At 41.5% G+C, this 24,495-nt stretch overlaps 2 protein-coding genes across 3 annotated transcripts in view; one reads left to right on the forward strand and one right to left on the reverse strand.

Moving 5' to 3' along the window:
- DCBLD2 (discoidin, CUB and LCCL domain containing 2) overlaps positions 1-24,264 on the forward strand; it is a 108,083-nt gene extending 83,819 nt beyond the window's left edge. For both annotated transcript variants that reach the window (XM_066241496.1, XM_066241497.1), the window contains 9 exons: positions 217-432; positions 2,198-2,322; positions 7,624-7,774; positions 8,570-8,659; positions 8,811-8,936; positions 11,942-12,035; positions 15,621-15,670; positions 19,448-19,585; positions 20,432-24,264. In XM_066241496.1, coding sequence (XP_066097593.1) covers positions 217-432; positions 2,198-2,322; positions 7,624-7,774; positions 8,570-8,659; positions 8,811-8,936; positions 11,942-12,035; positions 15,621-15,670; positions 19,448-19,585; positions 20,432-20,904 — 1,463 coding nt within the window. In that variant the 3' untranslated portion in view covers positions 20,905-24,264. The remainder of the gene's footprint in view (positions 1-216; positions 433-2,197; positions 2,323-7,623; positions 7,775-8,569; positions 8,660-8,810; positions 8,937-11,941; positions 12,036-15,620; positions 15,671-19,447; positions 19,586-20,431) is intronic.
- The window catches only part of ST3GAL6 (ST3 beta-galactoside alpha-2,3-sialyltransferase 6), a 92,666-nt gene continuing 89,142 nt past the window's right edge, over positions 20,972-24,495 (reverse strand). Inside the window, exon 12 of the mRNA XM_066241501.1 lies at positions 20,972-22,232. Within this exon, the coding sequence (XP_066097598.1) occupies positions 22,203-22,232 (30 nt within the window). The 3' untranslated portion in view covers positions 20,972-22,202. The remainder of the gene's footprint in view (positions 22,233-24,495) is intronic.

The raw sequence follows: 24,495 nt of genomic DNA on the forward strand, positions 1-24,495 counted from the left end.
CTAGTGGTAATTGCTTGTGAATAAATATATACAATCCCTGACAAGACACAAAACTTGAGCCAAGAAACATTTGACTAGTTTTGAAATTTCTATATTACAGTATATTATTTGCATAGTGTCTGTTAATTAAAGGTACAACACAAAGTTTGCATTGAGCAGGTTTATATATATTTTAAATTTATATCTGGACACCCAATTACTTTCTTTTTGTTTCAGGTTGTTATGGAACACTGGGCATGGAATCTGGTGTGATTGCCGATCCTCAGATAACGGCATCATCTGTGCTGGAGTGGACGGACCACACAGGGCAGGAGAACAGCTGGAGACCCGAGAAGGCCAGGCTGAAGAAACCAGGGCCCCCGTGGGCTGCTTTTGCCACTGATGAGTATCAGTGGTTACAGATAGATCTGAACAAGGAAAAAAAGATAACAGGTTAAAGACATAATTTTTTAGAACAGTACTGATTTTACTTGAAAGCCTGCTGACATCTAAGATTTTTATAGAAAATTAGGGCCCTGGCCCACTGGGGGGCTCGGGTAGAGTGTAGACCCAGCGTGTGGAAGTCCTGCATTTGTTTTCTGGTCAGGGCACACAGAAGTGACCATCTGCTTATCCTCCCCTCCCCCCCTTTTTTTCTCTCTCCCCTCCTGCAGCCATGACTCAATTGATTCTAGCACATTGGCCCCAGTACCTGAGGATGGCTCAGTGGAGCCTCCCCATCAGGCACTAAAAATAGCTTGGTTGTGAGCATGGCCCCAGATGGGCAGAGCATTGGCCCCAGATGGGGGTCACCAGTTGGATCCGGGTGACTCTTGAACATGCAAGAGTCTGTCTTTCTATCTCTCCTCTCCCTTGGAATAAGAAGGAAAAAAGAAAATTAAGTCACTGCAAATTTAATTAATGTGGTTTTAGGGTTTTTTGTTTTGTTTTGTGTTTTTTAAGAGGAGAGGGGATATAGACTCCTGCTTGTGCCTGATCGGAATCCACCCTGCAACCCCTGTCTGGAACTGATTCTCCGCCCATCTGGGGCCCATGCTTGCAAGAGCTATTTTTAGCATGCTCAAATTAGTGGAGCCACGGTTGCAGGATGGGGGGAGAGGGAGAAAGAAGGGAGGGGAGGAGAAGCAGATGGTGGCTTCTGTGTGCTCCGACCAGGACTCACATCCAGGACTTCCATATGCCTAGTCAGTGCTGGTATTAATATTACTGAAGACGGTTTTATATATGGAAACATGACAAAGGAGAGGAGTTGGTATTTAGGTTTTATTAACTTTTCTTTCTCATTGTAATAAGATTCGTGTAAGGTGGTATTTCAGCAAAGTGATCCTCAGAAATCTCAAATAACCATCTATTATAGTCATTAAGAGAAATTTACTTAAAATGCTATAAATAATAATCCACATGTGCTGAGTATAAATTTAATTATTTAGAGCAATTTAGCAAATGGTCAGAATAATTGGTTGGGATTGGTTTTATTCATTTATTTTGCTTTGTTACTAAAAAAAAATACCAATAATTATCTTTAATCTATTCATTCTCAGAAAGACATTCTTACTCAGTGGGTGTAATACATTTTACAATGATATGAACACAAACAGCTAAAATAGAATGGTCCTTTCCTTACATGTGCTTGTAATTCTTCCTGTCTCTACAAGGGAACAAAGCCAAGGATTTACTATTATAATGAAATTTGCACTTAGGTATGATCATGTGTCCTAGGCATAAATGTTTGAACAGTGTATCTTAGGAGTTTATGTTTTTGTTTTTGTTTTTCCTTCCTCAAAGTGAGAAGTGGGGGAGGTAGACAGACAGACTCCCGCATGTGCCCGACCGGGATCCACTCAGCAAGCCCACCAGAAGGCAATGCTATGCCCATCTGGGCCGTTGCTCTGTTGCATCCGGAGCTATTTAAGCACCTGAGGTGGAGGCCATGGAGTCATCCTCAGCTCCCGGGCCAACTTTGCTCCAACGGAGCCTTGGCTGCAGGAGGGGAAGAGAGAGACAGAGAGGAAGGATAGGGGGAGGGGTGGAGAAGCAGACAGGTGCTTCTCCTGTGTGTCTTGGCCAGGAATTGAACCCAGCTGGGCTGACGCTTTACTGCTAAGCCAAACGGCCAGGGCCAAGTTTATGTTTCAGTATTGAACAAACCTGGAAGATCAGACCATGTGCACTAATAAAGTAACTCTCCATTCTCCAGGCATTGTGACCACTGGCTCCACCATGCTGGAGCATAATTACTATGTGTCGGCCTACAGAATTCTATACAGTGATGATGGACTGAGATGGACTGTGTACAGAGAGCGTGGTGTGGAGCAGGATAAGGTAAAATGATTAACAAGGTATTTTTAAAACATTTTTTAAAATGAGCCTTTTCCAAAAGCCACAGGAACTCTCCTGTGTGATATTAAAGTTAAATATCATTTGGTCTTACTCTGCCCTCTTCTGGTTACTTTTGGTAGTGTTAGTTATTGACCTTACCCTTCTAACAAGGGTTAGGAAATTCTCAGTGGTTCTAGGATCCTTTTGATGAACATAAGGATTAAGCGCTTTAGTGATTCTTTTTTTAATATATTTTAACTCAATTGTTTAGATACTTTATTAGGAAATTCTAAAAGAAAACAATTTTCTGTTTTTAAAAATATTTTTTATCAATACACAGAATGATGGAGAAACCTAATTTGTTCCCAGATTTCTACTCTGTAGGCAAGGAGAGAAAAAGGGCTAAAGGCAAAAGAACATTAATTTATAGGCTATTTTAGATTTGAAAGGTCATTTCAAGAGCATTTCAACTTTAGTCATAGAAAACTTTAGCCTGACCAGGCGGTGGCACAATGGATAGAGCATCTGATTGGGACGCGGAGGACCCAGGTTCAAAACCCCAAGGTCACTGGCTTGAGCGCAGGCTCATCTGACTAGAGTGTGAAGTTGCTAGGTTGCGCATGGGATCATAGACATGACCCCATGGTTGCTGGTTTGAGCCTAAAGGTCACTGGCTTGAAGCCCAAGGTCACTGGCTTGAGCCCTAGGTTGCTGGCTTGAGCAAGGGGTCACTCGCTCTACTGTAGCCCCCCAGTTAAGGCACATATGAGAAAGCAATCAATGAACAACTAAGGTGCTGCAACTAAGAATTGATGTTTCTCATCTCTCTCCCTTCCTGTCTGTCCCTATCTGTCCCTCTCTCTGACACACACACACACACACACTCTCTCTCTCTCTCTCTCTCTCTTTCTCTCTCTCTCGCTCTCTCTCTTTTTCTGTCAAAGAAAAAAAAAAGAAAACCTATATTTTCCTGCCTGAAGAATTTCCCTGACTTCTGTGGTCATTATGAGATTATTTGGGTTGGCAGCGTGACCGTGGTCAGTGTGCAGCTCGGTGGGTGAGTCTGGAAGCAGCCGTAGGTGGCTCCCTCTAGGTGTTCGTCACTCCCCTGGGTCCTGGGCCTCGCGCCACCACACAGATCCTGTAACTCGGAGAGTCCATGTCCCCTCGGAAGGGAGAGTCCTCTCATCTGAAATTGAAATTATGAGCACATATTTTTAATGAAGCTTCTCTGTGAGTTTTGTTTTAGTTATTTGACACTTTCAGTTCTTTATCATATATAAGATTTACTAATATACCTTCAATTACCACAGGGGCTTCCTATACTTTTTCATATGGATCTAAGCTCTTCTGCTGTTGTTCAAGGCCTTCTTTCCTCTCTTCTACTTGATCTCACATGAACTTCATCTTTGGTGAGCCTCTACCCATGGAAGCAAATAACAGTATTGTCTCCGTTTCTATCTTCTGCTTAATACCCCCAAACCTGACTACTTTTTACTCTTAGCATACCCATATTTATTGGTATAATATTTATTATATTTGTGGGATATAGTAGATTTTTTAAAAGTATAAGAATTATCCATGTTTATATAATAAAAAACATCTAAGAACATTGAATTATATTTCTGGAAAATATATATATTTTTAGTTTCATTTTGAAAGATAATTTTGCTGAGTTAAGAGTTCTAGATAGACAGATTTTTGTTTCAACACTTTAGGTATGCTGACACATTGTCTTCTGGTTTGCATTGTTTTCAGCGAGAATTCTGCTATCATTCTTAATTTTTGGTTCCTTTTTTTTTTTTTTTTTGTATTTTTCTGAAGCTGGAAACGGGGAGAGACAGTCAGACAGACTCCCGCATGCGCCCGACCGGGATCCACCCGGCACGCCCACCAGGGGCGACGCTCTGCCCACCAGGGGGCGACGCTCTGCCGCGACCAGAGCCACTCTAGCGCCTGGGGCAGAGGCCAAGGAGCCATCCCCAGCGCCCGGGCCATCTTTGCTCCAATGGAGCCTTGGCTGCAGGAGGGGAGGAGAGAGACAGAGAGGAAGGAAGGGGGTGGGGGTGGAGAAGCAAATGGGCGCCTCTCCTGTGTGCCCTGGCCGGGAATCGAACCCGGGTCCCCCGCACGCCAGGCCGACGCTCTACCACTGAGCCAACCGGCCAGGGCTAATTTTTGGTTCTTAATATGTAATGTGTCATTTTTTTCCCTGAGCTACTTTTAAGATTTTCTTTCTATCATTTGTTGTAGTTTGGTTATGGTGTGCTTTATGTGGCTGTTCATGTGTCTTCTGCTTGGGCTTCTTTGAATGTGGATCTGCGGGTTATAATTCCATCAGATGTGGGAAACTGTAGGCCTTTTGCTCCCTTCAACTGTGTCTCCTCCTCAGTTCTAATTACGTGAATATTATGATTCTTGAAAATGTCCTTCCGTTCACTGATGCTGTTCATTTTTTAAATCTTTCTCTGTGTTCTAGTTTGGAAATTTCTATTGTTTTGTCTTCAAGTTCAGTAATCTTTTCTGCAATGTCTAATCAACTGTTAATCCTATCTGGTGTATTTAGCTTTAATATTCTATTTATCACCTCTAGATTTTCAGTTTGGAGCTTTTCAAATTTCTTCCATGTCTCCTTAAGATGCTCATGTTTCTCATTACCTCTGAAAGGATATATAGTAACTCATAAAGCCCTTGTCTACTAATTTTAGCTCCTAATACCTCATTTCTAGATCCTTTTATATTGATTGATATTATGGGTCATATTTTACATGTCTGTTAATTTTTGATTGGTCGCCAGACATTGTAAACTTTACGTTGTTTGGTGCTAGATTTCATTTTTTATTATTCCTTTACTTTTGAGCTTTATTACTGGGAAATCGTTATCTTTTCAAGACTTGCATTTTAGCTTTATTAGGCACACTGGAGCAGCCTCTTTTTCTCATTTTTACCTACTTCTGAGAAAGTAGTGTTCTAATCACTCAACCCAACATCCTATGAGTTCTGAATTTTCTTCACTCTGACTGTTTGCAGTGGGAGCTGTTCCCAGCCCTGTGTAGCTCTCAGAATTGTTCTCCTGGCTCCTTTCTGGTGTTTCTGTGGGGTTTTTACCGCCCACAGATAGTTTCTTCATAAGCAGCTGAGGATTTAAGGGGAGACTTCCTATAAATCTTAGAATTCTCTGCAGTGTTCTTCTCTCCTGTACTGTACCCTTCAGATTCTAGCTGCCGTGGCTCCGTCTCTGAGCTCTGCCTCCTGGACTCGGTGAGATGCCAGGCTCTCTGCCAGGGGTCTCCAAACTTTTTACACAGGGGGCCAGTTCACTGTCCCTCAGACCATTGGAGGGCTGCCAAATACAGAGGTCCTCTCACTGACCACCAATGAAAGAGGTGCCCCTTCCAGAAGTGCAGTGGAGGCTGGATAAATGGCCTCAGGGGGCCGCATTGCGGCCCGCAGGCCATAGTTTGGGGACGCCTGCTAGGCAGTGCTGGGGCAATGGGAGGGCTCGCATTCATTTCCCTCTCCTCAGGGATATGCTGCCTGTTGTCCAGTGTCTGAAAACCGTTGTGCCAATTGTTTTTTTCAGTTTCTCAGAAATTTAAGGCAGATGGTTAAATCCAGCGACTGTTAGTTTATTATGGATAGAAATGGAAGTCCTTGTGTTGAACTATATGAAATAACAGTCTTTTGCATCACTTATATTATCCTATCTGCTCCCTCTTCTATCCCCAGTGAGTACTGGTGACTGGCGTATTCATTCTCACACCCTTTCTAAACATGAATGCATGCATGAACACGTACCTACAGACTGAGATAGCTTTTGGGTTTGTTTTGAAAGGGGAATGTATGTACAACTTGTTTGTATAATACATCCCTTATAATACTATGCCATATTGATGCATGGTAACATCCAATAAATTCAAGTTCTTTGAAAATGGGGACGTTGGCTTCCGTTTCCATTGTACCCTCATGGCACCTTGCAAACCTCCCTGTACACAGGGATTTGTAATAGATGCTCACAGGGTAAATATAGCAAATCTTTTTTACTTCATTTTTATAAAAAATATTTTTAAGTTTTTTATAAAAATGAGATGGCATACAGAGTAAGATCTCAGGAGTACTTTTTATGTCCCCAAATCATGTTTATTATTTCTGTTCCATTAATATAATAGTCTAAATAATTGCTTTTCTTTTATTTCAAAGTAATATCTGAGGAAACAATGGAGGCTTACTAGTGTGGAGATTATTATAATTTCAAAATAGACCTCTTAGAAAATGGCGGCTGTTAATGTGTCTTAGATATTTATAATCTAATGCCATGTGCATCAGCCAGGAAGAAAATAGTTGTGATATTTGTAAGTGACTTGATTGAGGAGGTAAACATTTACTTGTTCCTACCTTAACTGAGCCCCTTTGACTTTAGGCAGATGTTCGTTTACCTAGAACCCTAGATGACTTGGCATGAGGAACAAAGGGGCTCTGTTTTGCTTAGCAGAGCCCATACGTCAGTCAGAAGACAGGTTTAAGTCACTATTCTGTCCTTGACTGGCCGTGCAGTCCCATTCTGTAAGCTCCAGTTTTCTGGGTTCTGCGTATTTCGTAGGGTTGCCATGAAGAACAACTGAGTTAATTATATGAAATGCTTTGTCCTTAAGAGCTCCTAAGGATTATTCATAACAGCATTTGTTGCTGTTTAGTTACGACCATTAAATTAGGCAGGTAACAGTGTCCTTCCTAGTTCAAATGGCAGCAAGAAGACAGAATGTGGGAGCTGTGTTGATGTAGTTTACCCAGTAGGTGGAGATATAGATCTGTTGCATGTTTGTTAGTATATGTTTGCCTTTGGTCTGTTTATTGAGAGAAAAATTATGAAAAGTACACTGTAAAGCATTTCCTCTAAGATCTCATATTCATTTATGCTTTACTCTGAAAGTAAAATCGACATATTTAAATATTTGGTAACTCCACCAGACTGGAGTTACTAATTTATTAAGGAAACAAACCATCGCATTGCAGTTAAGCTCTCTTCCCAGATTGCCAGGTTGGCATTCCTGAGTTTGTATCAGCTTAAAATCCTTTTTATATTTCATATTTTTCGTTATAAAGTTTTGATGAAGAATGTTCAGCTTCTTATTAGTTTTCCAAGTTGTGATTAGTTTAGCTTCATAAAAATTAATTCTTATTGTCATACTTTGCAGATCTCATTTAAGACCCACAGCAACAACAAAAAAAAATCATGTGTCAGTGGAGCAATTTAGCCCTGGCCTCTGTTGATGTAAAGTACCAATTTTTTGTTGTTTTTTAAAGATATTTCAAGGAAACAAAGATTATCACCAGGATGTGCGTAATAACTTTTTGCCACCAATTATTGCACGTTTTATTAGAGTGAACCCGACCCAGTGGCAGCAGAAAATTGCCATGAAAGTGGAACTGCTTGGATGTCAGTTTATTCCTAAAGGTAAAGTAGCATGTGTCAGACATGGTATTTGCACTGGATTAATCAGAACAGGCCAAGTCCTGTTCTCAGAGAAAGTAATTAACAATAATAGGAATGTTTAACCTCTGATTACACTATGTTCTTAAAGGAATTCTTAAAAAGAAACAGTTACCTTTTAAAAAGTTAGACATCAAAATGATCTCCAAAGTTACAAGTAGGAGAGAGGGCATCCTTGATGAGATGTTGTAATAAGATTGCTTCTCAAATCTAGTCTCAGTTCTTAATAACTGTTAATCAGGTCTCGTGTAATATGTTAGCATCACATAAGCTTTTATGATTGATTATAGCAGTAACCTCAATCTAAGTAACTTTTACTTTGAATAAATTAAAAGTAGGAGTAACTTCCTTTAATATTATATAATATTTTAATACATTGTTTACTGTTGTAGCCCTAAGAACTACGACAGTGCTTACACATGTGGGCTGTCCATAAATATGTATTTATTAAATGAATTAATGAATAGTATATCAAATTGTAATGAAATTTCTATTGCTTTCAAGTTCAATATCATTCACCTCCCCATTATTTTCCTTCTTAAGATTACTCTCAATTTAATTATTTAAAAACTGAGAAATCCCAGTGTATCTGTGCATTTAATACAGAGTATATTTAACTTCTGGCATATTTCTATCTGAGATTTAAAATCACTATGCAGAATTAAGTAATCTAGGAAATGGTAAAGACATTTAAATTACTATATGCAGCTACGATTTTTATGAGAAAAATGAGTAAACTTTTCTAAACCATTTTTCAAGGTCGTCCTCCGAAACTCACTCCACCTCCTCCTCCTCCTCGGAACAGCAGTGACCTCAAAAACACTACGGCCCCTCCAAAAATACCCCAAGGTACGCCACCTGTAAATGTGAGAACTGTACAGTCCCTGGATTTGTGGTATAACTGTTCATAAATCATGGTAAAAGCATTCTACAATAACTTTATTTTACTCAAGCTGATATACTATAGATAAATAAAGAGTTTTAAAACTTTTTTTTCAAGGTCATGCCCCAAAATTTACTCAACCACTACAACCTCGCAGTGGCAATGAATTTCCTGCCCAGACAGAACAAACAACCGCCACCCCTGATATCAGAAACACTACAGTGACTCCAGACGTAACCAAAGGTAGGCAGACCCGAACACCAACATCTGCTATGTAGTGCTGTCTCATTTTGTTTTCAACTTAAGTTTTTAGAACATTTCTAGCTCTTAAACCCTCAGTATCTTATCCTCAAATTTTTTTTTTTAAGTACATCCAAAAAAACTTGTCCCTTTTCTTGGCAAAAGACTTCTTTGCGCTAAGTTTTCTCCTCTGGAGCCATGAATTGTTCCTTAAATATTTAGAGGCGGCAGCTGTATTCTAGGCCTGCTGCTGTTTTGTTCCTGTGCAACTAAACACTGGAGTCTCATGCCCAGAAATAGTTCTAGAAGTAACTAAAAGCATAACAGGAAACCTTTTTTTATTTATTATATGTTAACTGCTGCATATGGAACTAGGTGGCAAGAAAAAAAGAAGAGAAAGAAAAACAAGTTTTAGTGAAAATACTTTTTTTGAATACTCTGAATTGACCTGCTCATAAACAAAACTTGAGTCTCTGTGGTTTAAATGTTTATGAGTACAGTTTTTCAGACTGTAAGTATAAATGGATTAAAGAATTTACTTTCAAATTTTATTTATGATAAATAAGGTACTAGCATATACAAAACAGAGTAGTTCTTTGATTTTATAAGTTGTTGAAAAACAAAATTTCAGTTGGCTACGAGAGGAAAGCAGCCGTGTCCAGAGGAATTAGTGTCCGTGCTGGCAGATAACTAAGCACACTTCTCTTCAGGACATCGCCGCGAAGAGAGAGCACCTCACTCAGGGCAGCTTGTGTCACGTAAAACTTCAGTCATTCTCATTTTTTGAAAATTTGCCTGAATTCAGATAACTTGATCCAACTTTCCACGTGTCAGTTTCTTCCCTATCTTCCAAGCAGACCAATTTATTTCTCATGCTGCCGGAAATTCTAGAGAAAAGCACGAGTCTTCAGAGCCGAGAGCTGAGCAGCCACAGCGAGCGTCTTGCCAGTTTGCTGAAGGCACGTGTTAGAGTGGAACCCCAGGCCACAGGCCTGGACGCAAGCAACGTCGCTGAGAAGTCTTGCTCATCTTCAAGTCTGATTATACAGGGTGGGACAAAAACAGGTTTAGAGTTGTTCACATGAAAAGTAATGTAATAATTAATAAATAATAATACAAGGATAAACTGTTTCACACACTCACAGCTGTTAACCTGCTTTTGTCCCATCCTGTAGAATCTTAAAATCTCAAAACTAAAAGTGTCCCTAAATCATTTTCCCCCAGAACGAGGGTCTCTGTAAGAGTGAAACGAACAGCAGATGCACAGGGCTTTTTAACTGAGGAACGCTTGTCTCCTCTTCTCCGGGACAGTGATGGGCAGACCCAAGCCCACGCAGATATTTGAAAGCCTCTGATTAAATCAAACCGCATCCTTCTGGACCCGATGGTTTTCTTCTCCACTTCTACAGATGTTAGGGATGAACAAGCACATTTCTTTTCCGAATCCTTGGTGCTTTCTAGCTTGAGTCAGGGTTTCTGTTGACAGTACTTCTCCCTGTTCCTGTTCAGGCTGAGTGGTGCCGAGGAGAGCACGGCACAGGTTTGTGCCGGGACGACTTTCTGCTCCTCCAGGGGCCTTGAGCACCGGCCACCGGCCTTGGCTCCCTCATTGGCTTTTCTGTCTGTTCTCCACAGTAGCCTCCCTGTTTTTTAAACCCTTGACCCCAAAGATCTTTATTCACTTCCAGTAACCTCTTCAACTTCACAAAGAAGGTAGAAGCCATTAAAAGAAAACTCCCTTTTTGTGGAATCTACAAACTCACCTTTACCCTCTGTCCGCTGCAGTAAAAGGGGTTTCTTTTGCTACTCAAGGCCGATCACTTCACCTGCACCCTGGTTCCCATCCATCCAGCTTCTCGGAGGCCTCGTGTTATTGACCATCCTCTCCGTCTCCTGTTGTCAGCAGCTTCTTTCTGTCTTTACAGAAATTACAATTCTGTCACGACAGTTAGGAGAGTGTGAGGCCGGAAGCAGTGCCCGGCACCTGGCGCCCAGGCACATCAGCAGTTGCTGCCGTCCTTGTGGCAGGAGGGTTGACAGAGGAAGGGAGAAACTCATGTCCCAGATGACCTTAGGCAGACCGTTTTCTGTGTGTGTGGCATGAGACGGATCAAATGACCTTGGGCTTCCTGGGGGCTCCCGCGCTGTGTCAGTGCCCCTTCGACACACACACTGGCCTTCTGTACTTAACACAGCATTGTTTCCTTCCCAGAGCTCTCAGTATTGTGCCATCATGTTGCAGCATCATTTCCGTGCGCTGTGTCCTTTTTTCTCTAAGGAAGATACAATGATGTTCTTACACATTCCCTTTCATTGTTGGGCATTTGGATTATTTTCAGTTTTTCACTCTTCCACAGATACAAAAGCAAACTTCTTTAAAGATACATCCTTGAAGGTCATCTTAATTTTTTCATAAGAATAAATTCTAGATATGGAATTGCCAAGTAATTATTGTTTATACATATTGCCCCAAAATGGTAAAGAATGTATCAATTTATATTCCCATAAAAATACTTTTTCCTAATACTCTCTTCAACAATTAGTTCTTTTAAATATTTTCCAATTTGATGAGCAGAAGTAGGATCTTATTCTTGTTTTAACTTCCATTTCTCTGATTATTGGTAAGGCTAACATATTGAAAGGTCACTTGTCTTTTTAATGTATTATTCATTTATCTCTGCCAACTTTATTATTATTTAATTTTTATTTGTATACTATAATATATTAATAATAGTAAACCTTTATCACATATGTAGAAAGTGTTTGTCTCAGTTATTTGTCTTTCAGTGATTATCTTGGTGATTTAAGTTACTATGAAGAATATTAAACATAATACAGAAAGTGAATCAAATAATGTGACAAACTTCCAGATATCCATGGAGGCACCTGAGGTTACCAGCTCCTGCCCAGTCTCATTTCATAAATAATGTTTATGGTATTTTTTGAGGTAGACACCTTTGAATGCTGATGTGCTTGGTCTTTGTTCTTCTGCCTCTGGAATATTTCAGATGTAGCCTTGGCCGCAGTTCTGGTCCCCGTGCTTGTCATGGTCCTCACCACGCTCATTCTCATATCAGTGTGTGCTTGGCATTGGAGAAACAGGTTAGTATATAAGTGGTTCGCCTACTTGGTCCTAGGGTGGGTATTTCCCCATGTGAAACAGAAACTACAGAAGGTGAACTATGAATCCCTCTCTTTGACATGGGGAGCTAAGATAGTCATTAAAATAAAAATATGTGTTTCTCCTTTATTCCCATAAAAATGAGTATGTTCAGTTACACAGTTAGTTACTGAGTACATTTATTGTATCAAATGTGTGCATTGCCAAATTGGAGAGTGGCCCCGACCGAGGGGACTGCTTGAGCAGAAGCACAGAGACGTGTGGGACTGGGCAGAATGGCAAGTCGTGTCGGGGCGGTGGGGGGCCTGCCATGGAGAGCCCCGAGGACGAACCGTAGCAATGCAGCCTGCGCCAGGATCGGCAGAGAAACCTGGATTTCATTCTGCAGGGGGGCAGTCACTGGAGTGTGTTGGGTACACAGGTGGTATTGTCAGATGATTGTAGAAAGATAATGCAGCCCTGGTTGGGTAGCCGAGTGGATAGAATGTTGTCCTGGTGTCAGAGGTCACAGGTTTGATCCCCGGTCAGGGCACATACAAGAAGCAACCAGTGAGTGTGCAACTGAATGGAACAACTAAGTGGAACGATGAGTTGAGGCTTCGCTCTCCATCCTTCCCTCCCTTGCTCCTTCCCCCTTCCTCTCTCTCAAATCTATGGGAAATTTTTTTTAATTAAATAACTTGAAAAAATAGATAATGGCAGTAGTTTCACAGAGTGGATTGAAGAGGAAGGAAGATGAATTAGGAAACTGCTAAGGCCAGGAAGAACTAGAACAGCGATCTTAGAGAAAGAGATGGAGAGGCGTCCCACTGGCATGGAAGGGAGGCGGGCGGTTATCCCGTCAGGGAGGCAGGAGCACCTGGCCTGAGCTGAGGTTTGCCTGGTGCAGTAGACCAGGTAGGGGGTCATGAATTGAGGGAACAGAGCAGGAGGGACAGGTTTGGTAGAACAAAAGAATGACTTCTTCTGTTCCACTGTTCAACAAATATTTGTGCTCCTACCCTGTGCCAAGTATTGAGCCTTGTGCTAGGGGGCCAATGATGAACCCCAAAGTTTATAGAATGGAGAGGATATGGTGCAGTTAGGTGCCAGCCACAGTACCAGCATGGATCCCAGTGGATCCCAGATTCCTGGTGTGGGGGAAGTGGTCTGGGCAGAGACCCAGCAAGTTAGTATGATGGTAGGAGGGACGGGGGGAGGGAGAAAGGGCTTTAGGGAAGTCCAGGAAAGAAAATTCATGATGCTTTCAGAGACCTGGACAGTGACAATAGTAATGATGAGAACAGCAACAGCCAATTTTTATAGAAAATTAAATGCTGGTTTTAGGCTTTACATGTTTTAACTAATGTGATTCTCAAAACGACCTATGCAAAGGTACAGCTATAAACCCCATTTTACAGAAAAAGAAAGTGAGATGGGGCATAACTTGTCTGAGATCACCTGGCCAGTACTGGGCAGAATGGAGCTTTGGACCCAGCTGCAGAGACCCTGCTGTGACCCACTGCTGCCTCTGGACATGTAACCAGCCAATAAAGTGTCATCCACTGTGGTTAACGCACAGGGACACGGGAGTGAGGACTGGGGAGCAGAAATGTTGAGAGAGGCAGGAAGCAGGTCTTGAGATCAGTTTGGGATGGTGTTGACAGAACCTTGTGGACATTCTGACTCCTGAGAGCCAGAACATATGTCTGTTCAGGACAAAGGTCTGAGGTGCAGAACTGAGGTTCCTTCTACACATGGGAGTTGAAATTGCTGATGACCGGCTTCGCGACAGGGAGCACAGGGGTTGCCAGGAAGCGGCTGTGGACACAGCGAGGAGAGCAACGATAGAAACAGCTGCGACTACTGGGACCTGAGCCCAAGCCACGCGCTAGTCTGAGCACTTGACGTGTAATGAAAAAATTACCCGAAGCTTTAGCGTTTGAAATTATATAAAAGCATTTATAGTACAACCATTCAATTAATTGTCCTAGCCGTATAGGGCATCTAGCTTCTATTTAGAAAAGATTGGTGATTTCCTTTTATTTAGAAGTCTTACGATAATTAGAGTTTTCAAGGAGAACAGTAGTAATTATTAAACCAGTCACCTTTTTATTTCTTTTACATTCCAGTTTTTGATTAACACTTTCAGCATCTATTGTCTCTTCCACAAATTTTACATTGTACTCTACTTGGGAATACTGAAATGTTTTACTTTAAATACAGCCAGACTCTAAAATAAGAAAGTTTTTAATACCAATAATAAAAATACAGTCTTAATACTGGAGAAGAATGTTTCCATGTAGGAAAAGCACCTAGCTTAGGCTCTTTGAGAAAGCCACGTCTGTGATCTTGAGCAAACTTGTTCTGTCCCTGTTCATGCACTGGTGGACTTCCGCTTCCTCTCTGACTTGCAGAGCATTCATTTTAATTAGATTTGCATACTTGAATCAGAAACTGTCCTTTGTAAAAGGCTCTTGGTAGATAGTCATTCTTTTTTTTTTCTTTTCTTTTTTTTCTTTTTTTGTATTTTTCTGAAGCTGGAAACGGGGAGAGACAGTCAGACAGACTACCGCATGTGCCCAAACGGGATCCACCTGGCACGCCCACCAGGGGTGATGCTCTGCCCACCAGGGGGCGATGCTCTGCCCCTCCGGGGCATCGCTCTGCCACGACCAGAGCCACTCTAGCGCCTGAGGCAGAGGCCAAGGAGCCATCCCCAGCGCCCGGGCCATCTTTGCTCCAATGGAGCCTTGGCTGCGGGAGGGGAAGAGAGAGACAGAGAGGAAGGAGGGGGGTGGAGAAGCAAATGGGCGCTTCTCCTATGTGCCCTGGCCGGGAATCGAACCCGGGTCCCCCACACGCCAGGCTGACGCTCTACCGCTGAGCCAACTGGCCAGGGCCTAGATAGTCATTCTTAACGGAGGAATAGGAGATCTCTTCTGGAGAGGATATGTCAGAGGCTGAGGGGTTGGGTGGGGGGGGGGGGTTTGTTGTTGTATATGTGGCTCTCAACTCCCAGGCCTGGAGAATCCAATTTTGTTTTTCCCTCAGCCATTTGTCACTGTTAGGGACAATTCATTTATCCTGGGATAGTGGCAGGAATTCAGTCTGTGCGACTAAGGGTATGTGACACCGGAAACTTCTCTGAGACAAAGGACCATAGAAGAAAACAGGAAATTGGAAAAATAACAATGCAGAAGAAAATGTGGGCACTTTCTGTTCTGTGAAATTTGTATTTGAAACCAAATCAGACCTAACATGATTTGCCCATAAAAACTCAAGTCAGGGCTAGATTTATTTTGCTTCCGTCCTTTTAGCTACAGACTGAGCTTTTTTTATTTCTGTATTCCTTCTGAAATAGTTGGGTAACAAGATTAACTGTCTCAGGAGACAGTTACTTATTGAGAATCCAGAATTTATGAGCCTCAGCAAAGTCAAATGGAAATAGAGGACTTCCCTGAGTAAGTCAAGCAGAGATGTGTACTCTTGACTAATTATTAACTTCGGTGTTTATCTTGCAGTGTCAGAGCTATCTTACTAGTGAGGTCACTTTATTTGCTAACTTTTTTTCTGTATTTTTCCAGGAAGAAAAAAAATGAAGGCACCTATGATTTACCTTACTGGGACCGGGCAGGTAACTCATGACTTTGCATCCCTTTCCGTCAGCGGAAGTCCCTCCCTCCCCCTCCGGGTGGCAGTCGTGAGAGGAGAGTGGTTCTCAGACCCACGTACACTCCCCACCACTGTTAGGAAAATAGTGTTCCTCCTCTGTTCTGATCATCTGTGCTCTCCTGTTAAGTTCCTTCTGGTGAGGAACAAAATAGAAAAGAATTCTTTTTCTTCTGGAAAACTAACCTGATTTCTATCTACCATGTGTCTGTTTCTCGTGAGGAAACCGGCTTTCTCTGAGGCCTCCGTGAGCGCTGTGAGAAGCAGAGGCTTGTGGCCCTGGGAATAGTGTTTGTTACTCTGCTCTGGGTGTTCACCAAGGGGAGCCCAGCAGGTGGAGAACCTGTGAGGTCTGCCATCGCTGCCACGATAGGCTGCCATCCTCTGAGTTTCAGCTCCGTGTGGCAACCGGCAGGATGCTGCACGTTGCAGCGGAGGACCCTACAGGTCTCCCACTTCCTGGTGTCATTACTGGAACAACTGTTAGGAGCCGGAAGAGCTCACCGGTGTGGCTGAGGCGGAGAGCAGGGGCGGAGCTGATCACGTGCTGCTGGCCGCCGCCCCCAGGGTGGGTCTTGGAAAGTAGTTTTTGAAAAAAGAAAAAAATACAATAAAAACCACCCCTACCAAAGACAAACTATATCTGGCTAGTGATCTGCTTCTGTATATGCTTTTTAAAGTTGTTTTTACTTAGTGATTTTGATAGAGGAAGGGAGAGAGAAACATTGATTTTTATTATTCGACTCATTCATGCATTTATTGGTTGATTCTTGCATGTGCCCTGGCTGGGGATTAAACCCACAACCTTAGCATGTTGGGATAACACCCTAACTGGTCGAGCTATCTGGCCAGGGCCTGCTTGTGTATATACTTTTAATAGAGATTTCTACTATGTTCTGCTCTGCACTATATATTCTATCTAAGCAAAACATACTCTTGAACAACTTAATGGAACTGGAAAAAGAACAAACTAAACCTGAAGCTACCTTTCCCTCCTATAAGGAGGGGAATAGTAACGTTTAGAGCAGAGATAAACAAAGCACAGAATAGGGAAACAATAGAGCACATCAGTGAAACCAAAAGATTCTTCAGAAAGATCAACAGAAGTGTCAAACCTTTAGCTAGATGAACTTAGAAAAAAGAAGATTCAGATTACTAAAATCAGAAATGAAAGTGGAGACACTGCCAACTCTATGGAAATGCAAATGATTATAAGACAATAATACTATGTAAAATTATACACCAGGAAATTGAATAACCTGGATGAAATGGATAAATTCATGGAAACACAAAACCTACCAAAACTAAATCATGAAGGAATGGAAAATCTGAATAGACTGATAACTAAATTGAGTTAGTAATCAAAAAAATACCCAAACAGAGAGAAGTCCTGGACCTGATGGCTTTACTGGTACATTCTACCAAACATTTGAAGAACTAAACTGTAAAGAGTCCACACACAAAAAGGCTGTTACAACTAGTAAATGCATTCAGCAAAGTGGCAGGGTAAAATTCCACACACAAAAATCAGCTGCATTTCTATACACAATCAACATTCTGAAAAGGAAATTACAAAAACAATTCCATTTATAATAGCATCAAAAAGAGTAAAATACTTAGGATTTAACTAAGGAAGTAAAAGACTTATACAATGAAAACATTACGAAAAGAAATCGTAAAAGACATAAATGGAAACACATCCCATGTTCAGGGATTGGAAGACTTAGTATTGGTAGCATGTCAGTACTACCCAAAGCAATACACAGATTCAGTAGGAATCCCCATCAAATTCCCAATGATATTTTCGCAGAAATAAACAAATCCATCCTAGGATTCAGGGACACCTAATAGTCAAAACAGTCTTGAGAAAGAACAAAACTGAAGACTCACACTTCCTGATTTGAAAATGTACTACAGAGCAGTGATCATCAGAACAGTGTGGTCTGGCGTAGAGAGAGACATACATGTCAGCCAGTGGGGTAGAACAGAGGCCCTGAAATAAGCCTGCGCAGTTGAGCTTTGACAAGGGTGCCCAGACCACTGATTGGGGAAAGGACAGTCTTCAACAAACAGGGCTGGGGAAACTGGGTATCCTCATGCAAAAGAAAGAAGTTGGTCCCTAACCTAACACCATATACAAAAATTAAGTCAAAATGGATAAGGACCAAAATGTAAGACCTAAGAACAAACTGATGAGAAGAAAACCTAGCACAAAAGCTTCACGACGCTGGATTTGGCAGTGATTTCTTTGACAGGACACCAAATGCCTAGATAACAAAAGGAAAAATAGGCCAGTGTGATTTAATGAAAGTTTTTCAATTTTTTGTATTAAAGACACTGTCCACAGAGTAAAAAGACAACCCACAGAATAGGAGAAAATATTTGCAAATCATATATCTGATGAGGGATTAGTATTTAGAATGTGCAGGGAATTTCTAAAACAACAAAAACAATTCAGATATGGAAAAAGGACTTGTAGGATTTTCCCAAAGAATATCTACAAGTGGCCACTAAGCACATGAAAAAATGCTCAACATCAGTCATCTTTGGGGAAATGAAAACCAAAACTACAATGAGATGAATGGTGGTGGAGGAGGGGCTGTTGGAGATGTAGAGAAATTGGAACCGTGTGCACTGTTGGTGGGGGAAGGGGAAATGTTACAGCTGTGGAAAACAGTATGGTGGTTCCTCAAAAAATTAAAAGGCCCTGGCCAGTTGGCTCAGCGATAGACCCAGGTTTGATTCCCGGCCAGGGCACATAGGAGAAGCGCCCATTTGCTTCTCCACCCCCCCTCCTTCCTCTCTGTCTCTCTCTTCCCCTCCTGCAGCCAAGGCTCCATTGGAGCAAAGATGGCCCGGGCACTGGGGATGGCTCTTTGGCCTCTGCCCCAGGCGCTAGAGTGGCTCTGGTCACGGCAGAGCGACGCCCCGGAGGGAAAGAGCATCGCCCCCTGGTGGGCAGAGCGTCGCCCCTGGTGGGCGTGCTGGGTGGATCCCGGTCGGGCGCATGCGGGAGTCTGTCTGACTGTCTCTCCCCGTTTCCAGCTTCAGAAAAATACAAAAAAAAAAAAAATTAAAAATAGAATTACCACGTGATTCAGCAGTTCCACTGCTAGTTATATACCCCAAATAATTAAAAGCAGAGTCTCGAAGAAATACTTCTGCACCTATGCTTATTAGCAGTATTATTCACAACAGTTAAAATGTAGAAACATCACCTGATGAAGGGCTGTGTAACGTGCATACATGCAGTGGAATGTTACTGATCCTTAAAAAGGAGATTCTGCATTATACTACAGCAAGGGTGATCTTAAAGACATTATACTAAGCGAAATAGGCCAGTCACACAAAGGCAAATACTGTATGATTCTATGCATGTGAGATAATGTATTTAAAACCATCCAGACAGGAAGTAGAATGCTGGCTGTCAGGAGCTGGGGCAGGGGAGACTGGAGTCGCTGCTCAATAGGTATAGAGGGTCAGCCGTACAACAGGAGAAGAATTACAGAAATGGATGGCGGTAATGGTTGCACAACAATGTGACTGAGCTGTATACTTAAAAAGTGGTTAAGATGACAAATTTTGTTATGTGTATTTTCCCACAAAAAAAAAAAGCTTGTAACAGCTCATTTGTATAGATATTTGTTATAGATACGGCTTACCTGCAACAGGATTGACTAATCCATGATTTCAGACACAAGTTTGCGTTTAATGGTCTCTTTTGCTTCCCACCACAATGAAGGCTGGTGGAAAGGAATGAAGCAGTTTCTCCCTGCCAAGTCGGCGGAGCACGAGGAAGCCCCAGTTCGCTACAGCAGCAGCGAGGTTAACCACCTGAGTCCACGAGAGGTCACGGCGGTGCTGCAGACCGACTCCGCAGGTAACGGGGGCAGGCTTCCGCCACAAGGCAGAGGGAGGAACTGCTGTGCTTGTTGTAAAGTGCTTTGGGACTTACAGTGTCTTTTTATCTTTTTCACGCGTGAGAGATGAGCTGTTTTTCAAAGGTAGACAAGATGGTCATAAGAGCGTCATTTCTGTGCCTCACATGTTCTGTCCGTAAAATTGAGGCATTCGTTTCTAAACACTGGGCATTTCTTCTTTATCTGGAAGTTTGTTTGGTTTTATTGGGGACAGAAGGGTGTTTCAGGAAGAGCAGGGAAGGCGTAGTGAGCCTTGCAGTATTTATCCTATTAACCTGGTACATATTTATTGTAAACATTTCCTCATACTTGAAAAGAAAAAAATTAGGTAAAAGTGAAGTGGTTCCCCGGGTAGAGGCTGGAGGGGGAGAAAGGGGGCTAGTAGAGGGTGACACGAGGGCTTGACTTTGGGTGGTAGGCACGCAGAAAGGCTACAGGGACATTCACCGAAACCCTGTGCACTCCTGTGGAGTCCCGTTAAATTTAATTTCAAAGTAAAAAACCATTCTAAATGAAAAATTTCTTTTCCTATGAAATACTGTATTTCTGAAGAACATATACACTCTTTGTGCAAAATCATGTGGAAGGCTCTCTGGCATATTATATATTACCGTGATATACAGTATACACGATAACATCTTTAATTTTAATTTCTGAAGTTGGTTCTTGCAGGGTCTGTGTAGACAGCAATAAAACTTGCACGAAGAAATGTTTGCTTTCGGTGTCAGCCTGCAGCTTCCACCCTGAATTGTATGGGGCCTGTATTGATGAGGTTAACTTTTCTGTTTGTCTTTTGCCACATCCAGAGTATGCGCAGCCGCTTGTGGGAGGGATTGTTGGCACACTTCATCAGAGGTCCACCTTTAAGCCAGAAGAAGGAAAAGAAACAGGCTATGCTGACCTAGATCCTTACAACTCCCCGGTGCAAGAAGTTTATCACGCATATGCCGAGCCACTCCCAATTACAGGGCCCGAGTACGCAACCCCAATCATCATGGACATATCGGCGCACGCCACGGCTTCTGTCGGCCTGCCCTCCACCTCCACTTTCAAAGCTACAGGGAACCAGCCTTCTCCTTTAGTGGGAACATACAACACTCTCCTCTCCAGGACTGACAGCTGCTCCTCAGCCCGGGCCCAGTATGACACCCCAAAGGGTGGGAAGCCAGCTCCAAGTGCCCCGGATGAACTGGTGTACCAGGTGCCACAGAGCACACAGGAGGTCTCAGCACCAGGGCGGGATGGTGACAGTGATGATGTTTTTAAAGAAATCCTTTGAAGGTGATGCTGCTTTTTACAAAGCATCGTTTCAAAAGCACATGGCCTTTTTTTTTCCTATTAGTGGTAGTAATATATAGAATGTACTACATATCTGTCACGGACGTGGTTGGTGGAAATGTGATGACCGAGGTACAGGAAACGACTAATCCTGCCATCTTGCTTTAAAAGTGTTCTTGTGGCACAGTTACTGCTTGCCTGTTAAATTGCGAACATCATGTTTGTTACTACTGTAAAACACTATTTTTAAAACAGAAAGAGCGCCCTACTATGCACTTCAGAGAAATTAAAAATCACTGAGTAAGTATTTATTACCAATGCTGCAGGTACCTTTGATGAACTCGAGACGGCTTTGTGAGCCTGGCTGGCAATAATGCATGGTACTGTTCTTGAAATGTCTAATGGCTTGAAATTCTGCTCTTTATCAATGGTGGGTACTAGCCTGATTTCCTCCTCCTCTTTTCCTTTGTTGCTTTCTGGGTTTAAAAAGAAAATAGTGATAGTGATTACATTATTTTGATTGCGGTCATACACACTTGTCCATTTTTCCTTAGGAAAAGCTATAGGTGAGAAACTGACTTTTAAAAAGCAGGGTGATTGATTTTTCACTTTGTGACACTCAAGTGCTTTGACAGTAATGGTACATGACCTGGTCTCATCCCTCCATGTTCCTGTGTTCATAAAATGTTTCAGGTTTTCAGTGTGTGATACTTGCTTTCTTAACCGCATGAATTCAGGTCCTCCAGTGTTTTTACATTTACTTTTCTCTGTGGAAACAAGAACTTGGCAATTTTAAAAAGCTATAAAATAGAGATGCTCTCCGTTCCCTCCAACTTTATTTGCAATGGGAATTTTTCCCTATGAGTTGTGAAGAGTTGAGGGTTTCCAAGTGGATACTGTAAACATGACCCACTTAGATTTATCACAGTGAAAGGCCAAATCATTCTTCAGAAGTCATAGAAATTACCTTTTAAGAAAGTAACCAGAATTTGCCCTTGGGTTTTACATGTAGACAGATTTTTCTTTGAATTGCAAGATATTTTTTGTTTTTCATCAAATAAGTAAACTTTCATTTTAGTTTTCCAAAATAAACCCAACAAGTCCAACATGTATTCTTCAGCTCCGCGCGCTCACGGCCCCGTCTGTGCCCGGTCTGTGCGGTGTGAGGCCTGCGTGGTTCTCTGTGTCCACGTGGGGAAGAGATGTCACAGCATCCTAGCACGGGACTATTAGGTGTAGTTTTCCATACCTCTGGGCAACTTCTTTCTCACCACTTGCCCAGAACTAGTTTTAGGTGGGTCAGTTAGAAATCATCTGCAGTTTCTCAGCCTGTAATGTAGAAACCATGTTTAAAGGTCTTTAGATTGGCAACATGGCAAAAGCTGACCGCATGGTTAACATTTGCCATCCCTTCTATAAACCTTAATTTGTGGACTTAATAGAAATGTACTTTCCCATCAGATCTTCGTCATTTCTGTTGGCCTGGGCCACCAGATTATGGTGTTGCTGGGATTTGCTAAACTTGACTACCGGTTTTCATTTTGTTGCTCCCAGGAGTACGTCAGTAATCTGAAACATCGCTTCCAAATAGAACGCTCTATTCCTGCAGCCTGCCTGCCCTCTGCTTGTATGATACTGTTGGTTTTATTTTCATGTGCTTTTTTTTTCCAGACACACTGTGAGGCATAATTTTATTCATTAAAAAACCAATACGTACTTTGTTTTTAAAATATCTGAAACAAAAAGCACAGATGTTGAGCTTTTTTTAAAAACATATGAATGTGTAAAACACATTATTAATGCAGTCATCCCCTTTCAGGTGGGAAGAGAGTAAGCCAGTTGCTGTATTTTTTTATTCATCCTCAGTACAGAGAGAATATACTTTTCCTAAAACCATATGCCTGTTTGAAGCTTTAAGAGAAATGTTTTCAGTAAACTACTTTATTTTCCCAAAGATGCTTGCTATTTTTGTGTGTGTGCACTTACTTTTCACACGGAACTTGTTTTTGAGAAGTAAATATTTCCGTAAATGATGCATGTTTTAAGACTTGATCCATATCGCCACTGTGCTGTCCATGAACTGCCAATGATTTTTACAGATATCTAGTTTTTACTACTTTTATATATTTTACTTTCAAATTGAAGAGCTGAGCCTGATACAAAGGATGTTTCTGGTTTTATACTTTTTTCTTTTAGTTTGTTTTCACAGTCGAGAGTTGGGATTTGTGGGGTGTTTTTTGTTTTTACTACATTTATATGTCTGCTATATATACAGCTTTGGAGACAATCAAGTAACAACTGAAAATGTGAACGGAACCATTTTTTTTACAAAATTTTCTTGAATTTTTATTCTTTGCTTGAAACATGTAAAAGACTTAAGTCACTGTGGTTTATTGGATTAAATTTTTTTCCTATTAATACAATTACAAAAATAGACGCAGACAGCAGTGCAACAAGTGTGGCCATTACACGTTTCATAAAATTACACTGACTTCACTGTTACTTGATCTTAGGAACCAGCACAGTTAAAGATATTGTGAATGCCGACTTATATTTTATTAAAAGCTATAAATCTAAATAGATCCTATTGTATGCAGGGTCTAGTCCAGTTATTTAAGTTCATGTTTCACTGTTTGCACTTTTGCATTGAACAATGGGTTTTAGTTCGATGATGAAAATGGTTCAAGTAGAGAATTTTATACAGTAATTAGAGTTATGATGTTGTGCATACACTTGCCCTTCTCCCCATAGGGGAGAGCAGAAAATGAGCTCATCTAACCGGGAATGTGGCTATAACTCATGGAGAGTCACGAAGCTTGAACTTCCTCACCTTAGGTCCACATTGTCACCTGCAGGGCAAGAGGGCTATGGAAACACCGTGTCAGATGATACACTTAGAAAGAACTAAGAGGTTACGCTTTTCAGACCTTAAAGAGAAATCAATGAAGCTCTACCTGAAAAACAAATGACCTGTTATTGCCTTTCATTCTGAACTTGAAGTCCCTAAACTGCAAAATCCAAGAGTTGGATGGTTATGAAAGTACTTTTTAGATCAAGTGTGGCACTAGTTCTCATTTAATCCAGCTTGTGACTAGTTTCTTCATCTCCTCCCTCTCTCTCTCTCTCTCTCTCTCTCTAGCACTGGGAAGGGTGGAAACAAAACATTGAGGTACATATTGGAAATAAAAATGGTTTGAGTGTCAGTGATATTCTCTCTGTTCTCTCCCAGAATGTACTTTTCTTACCTCGGCATGTACTGTAGTCACTCAGTATTTGTATATGTTGCTAGAGTTTAGATTGTATAAATAGTGAGGTTTTAATGTGTTCATGTGTTTTTAATAAATTGTACATATATGTGTTATGCTCGCATTTTTTTTTTGGTTTAACTAAAACCACCTTGAGGTTTGTAGCCTTTTCTTATACTACTCAAAATGCCAGTTTCCTCAATTTTAACATCAGTCAGAAAACTTATGGCCAATATTATAGTACTTACAGTAACATTTGGAAATGCCACCACTGGTTTTTTACTTTGACTTTTCTGTAGCCAGCAGGATCCTTTTTGAAGCTGGAATTACTTTACCTCGAACTAAAT

The sequence above is a fragment of the Saccopteryx bilineata genome, chromosome 8 (assembly GCF_036850765.1).
Source record: "Saccopteryx bilineata isolate mSacBil1 chromosome 8, mSacBil1_pri_phased_curated, whole genome shotgun sequence".
NCBI lineage: Eukaryota > Metazoa > Chordata > Mammalia > Chiroptera > Emballonuridae > Saccopteryx > Saccopteryx bilineata.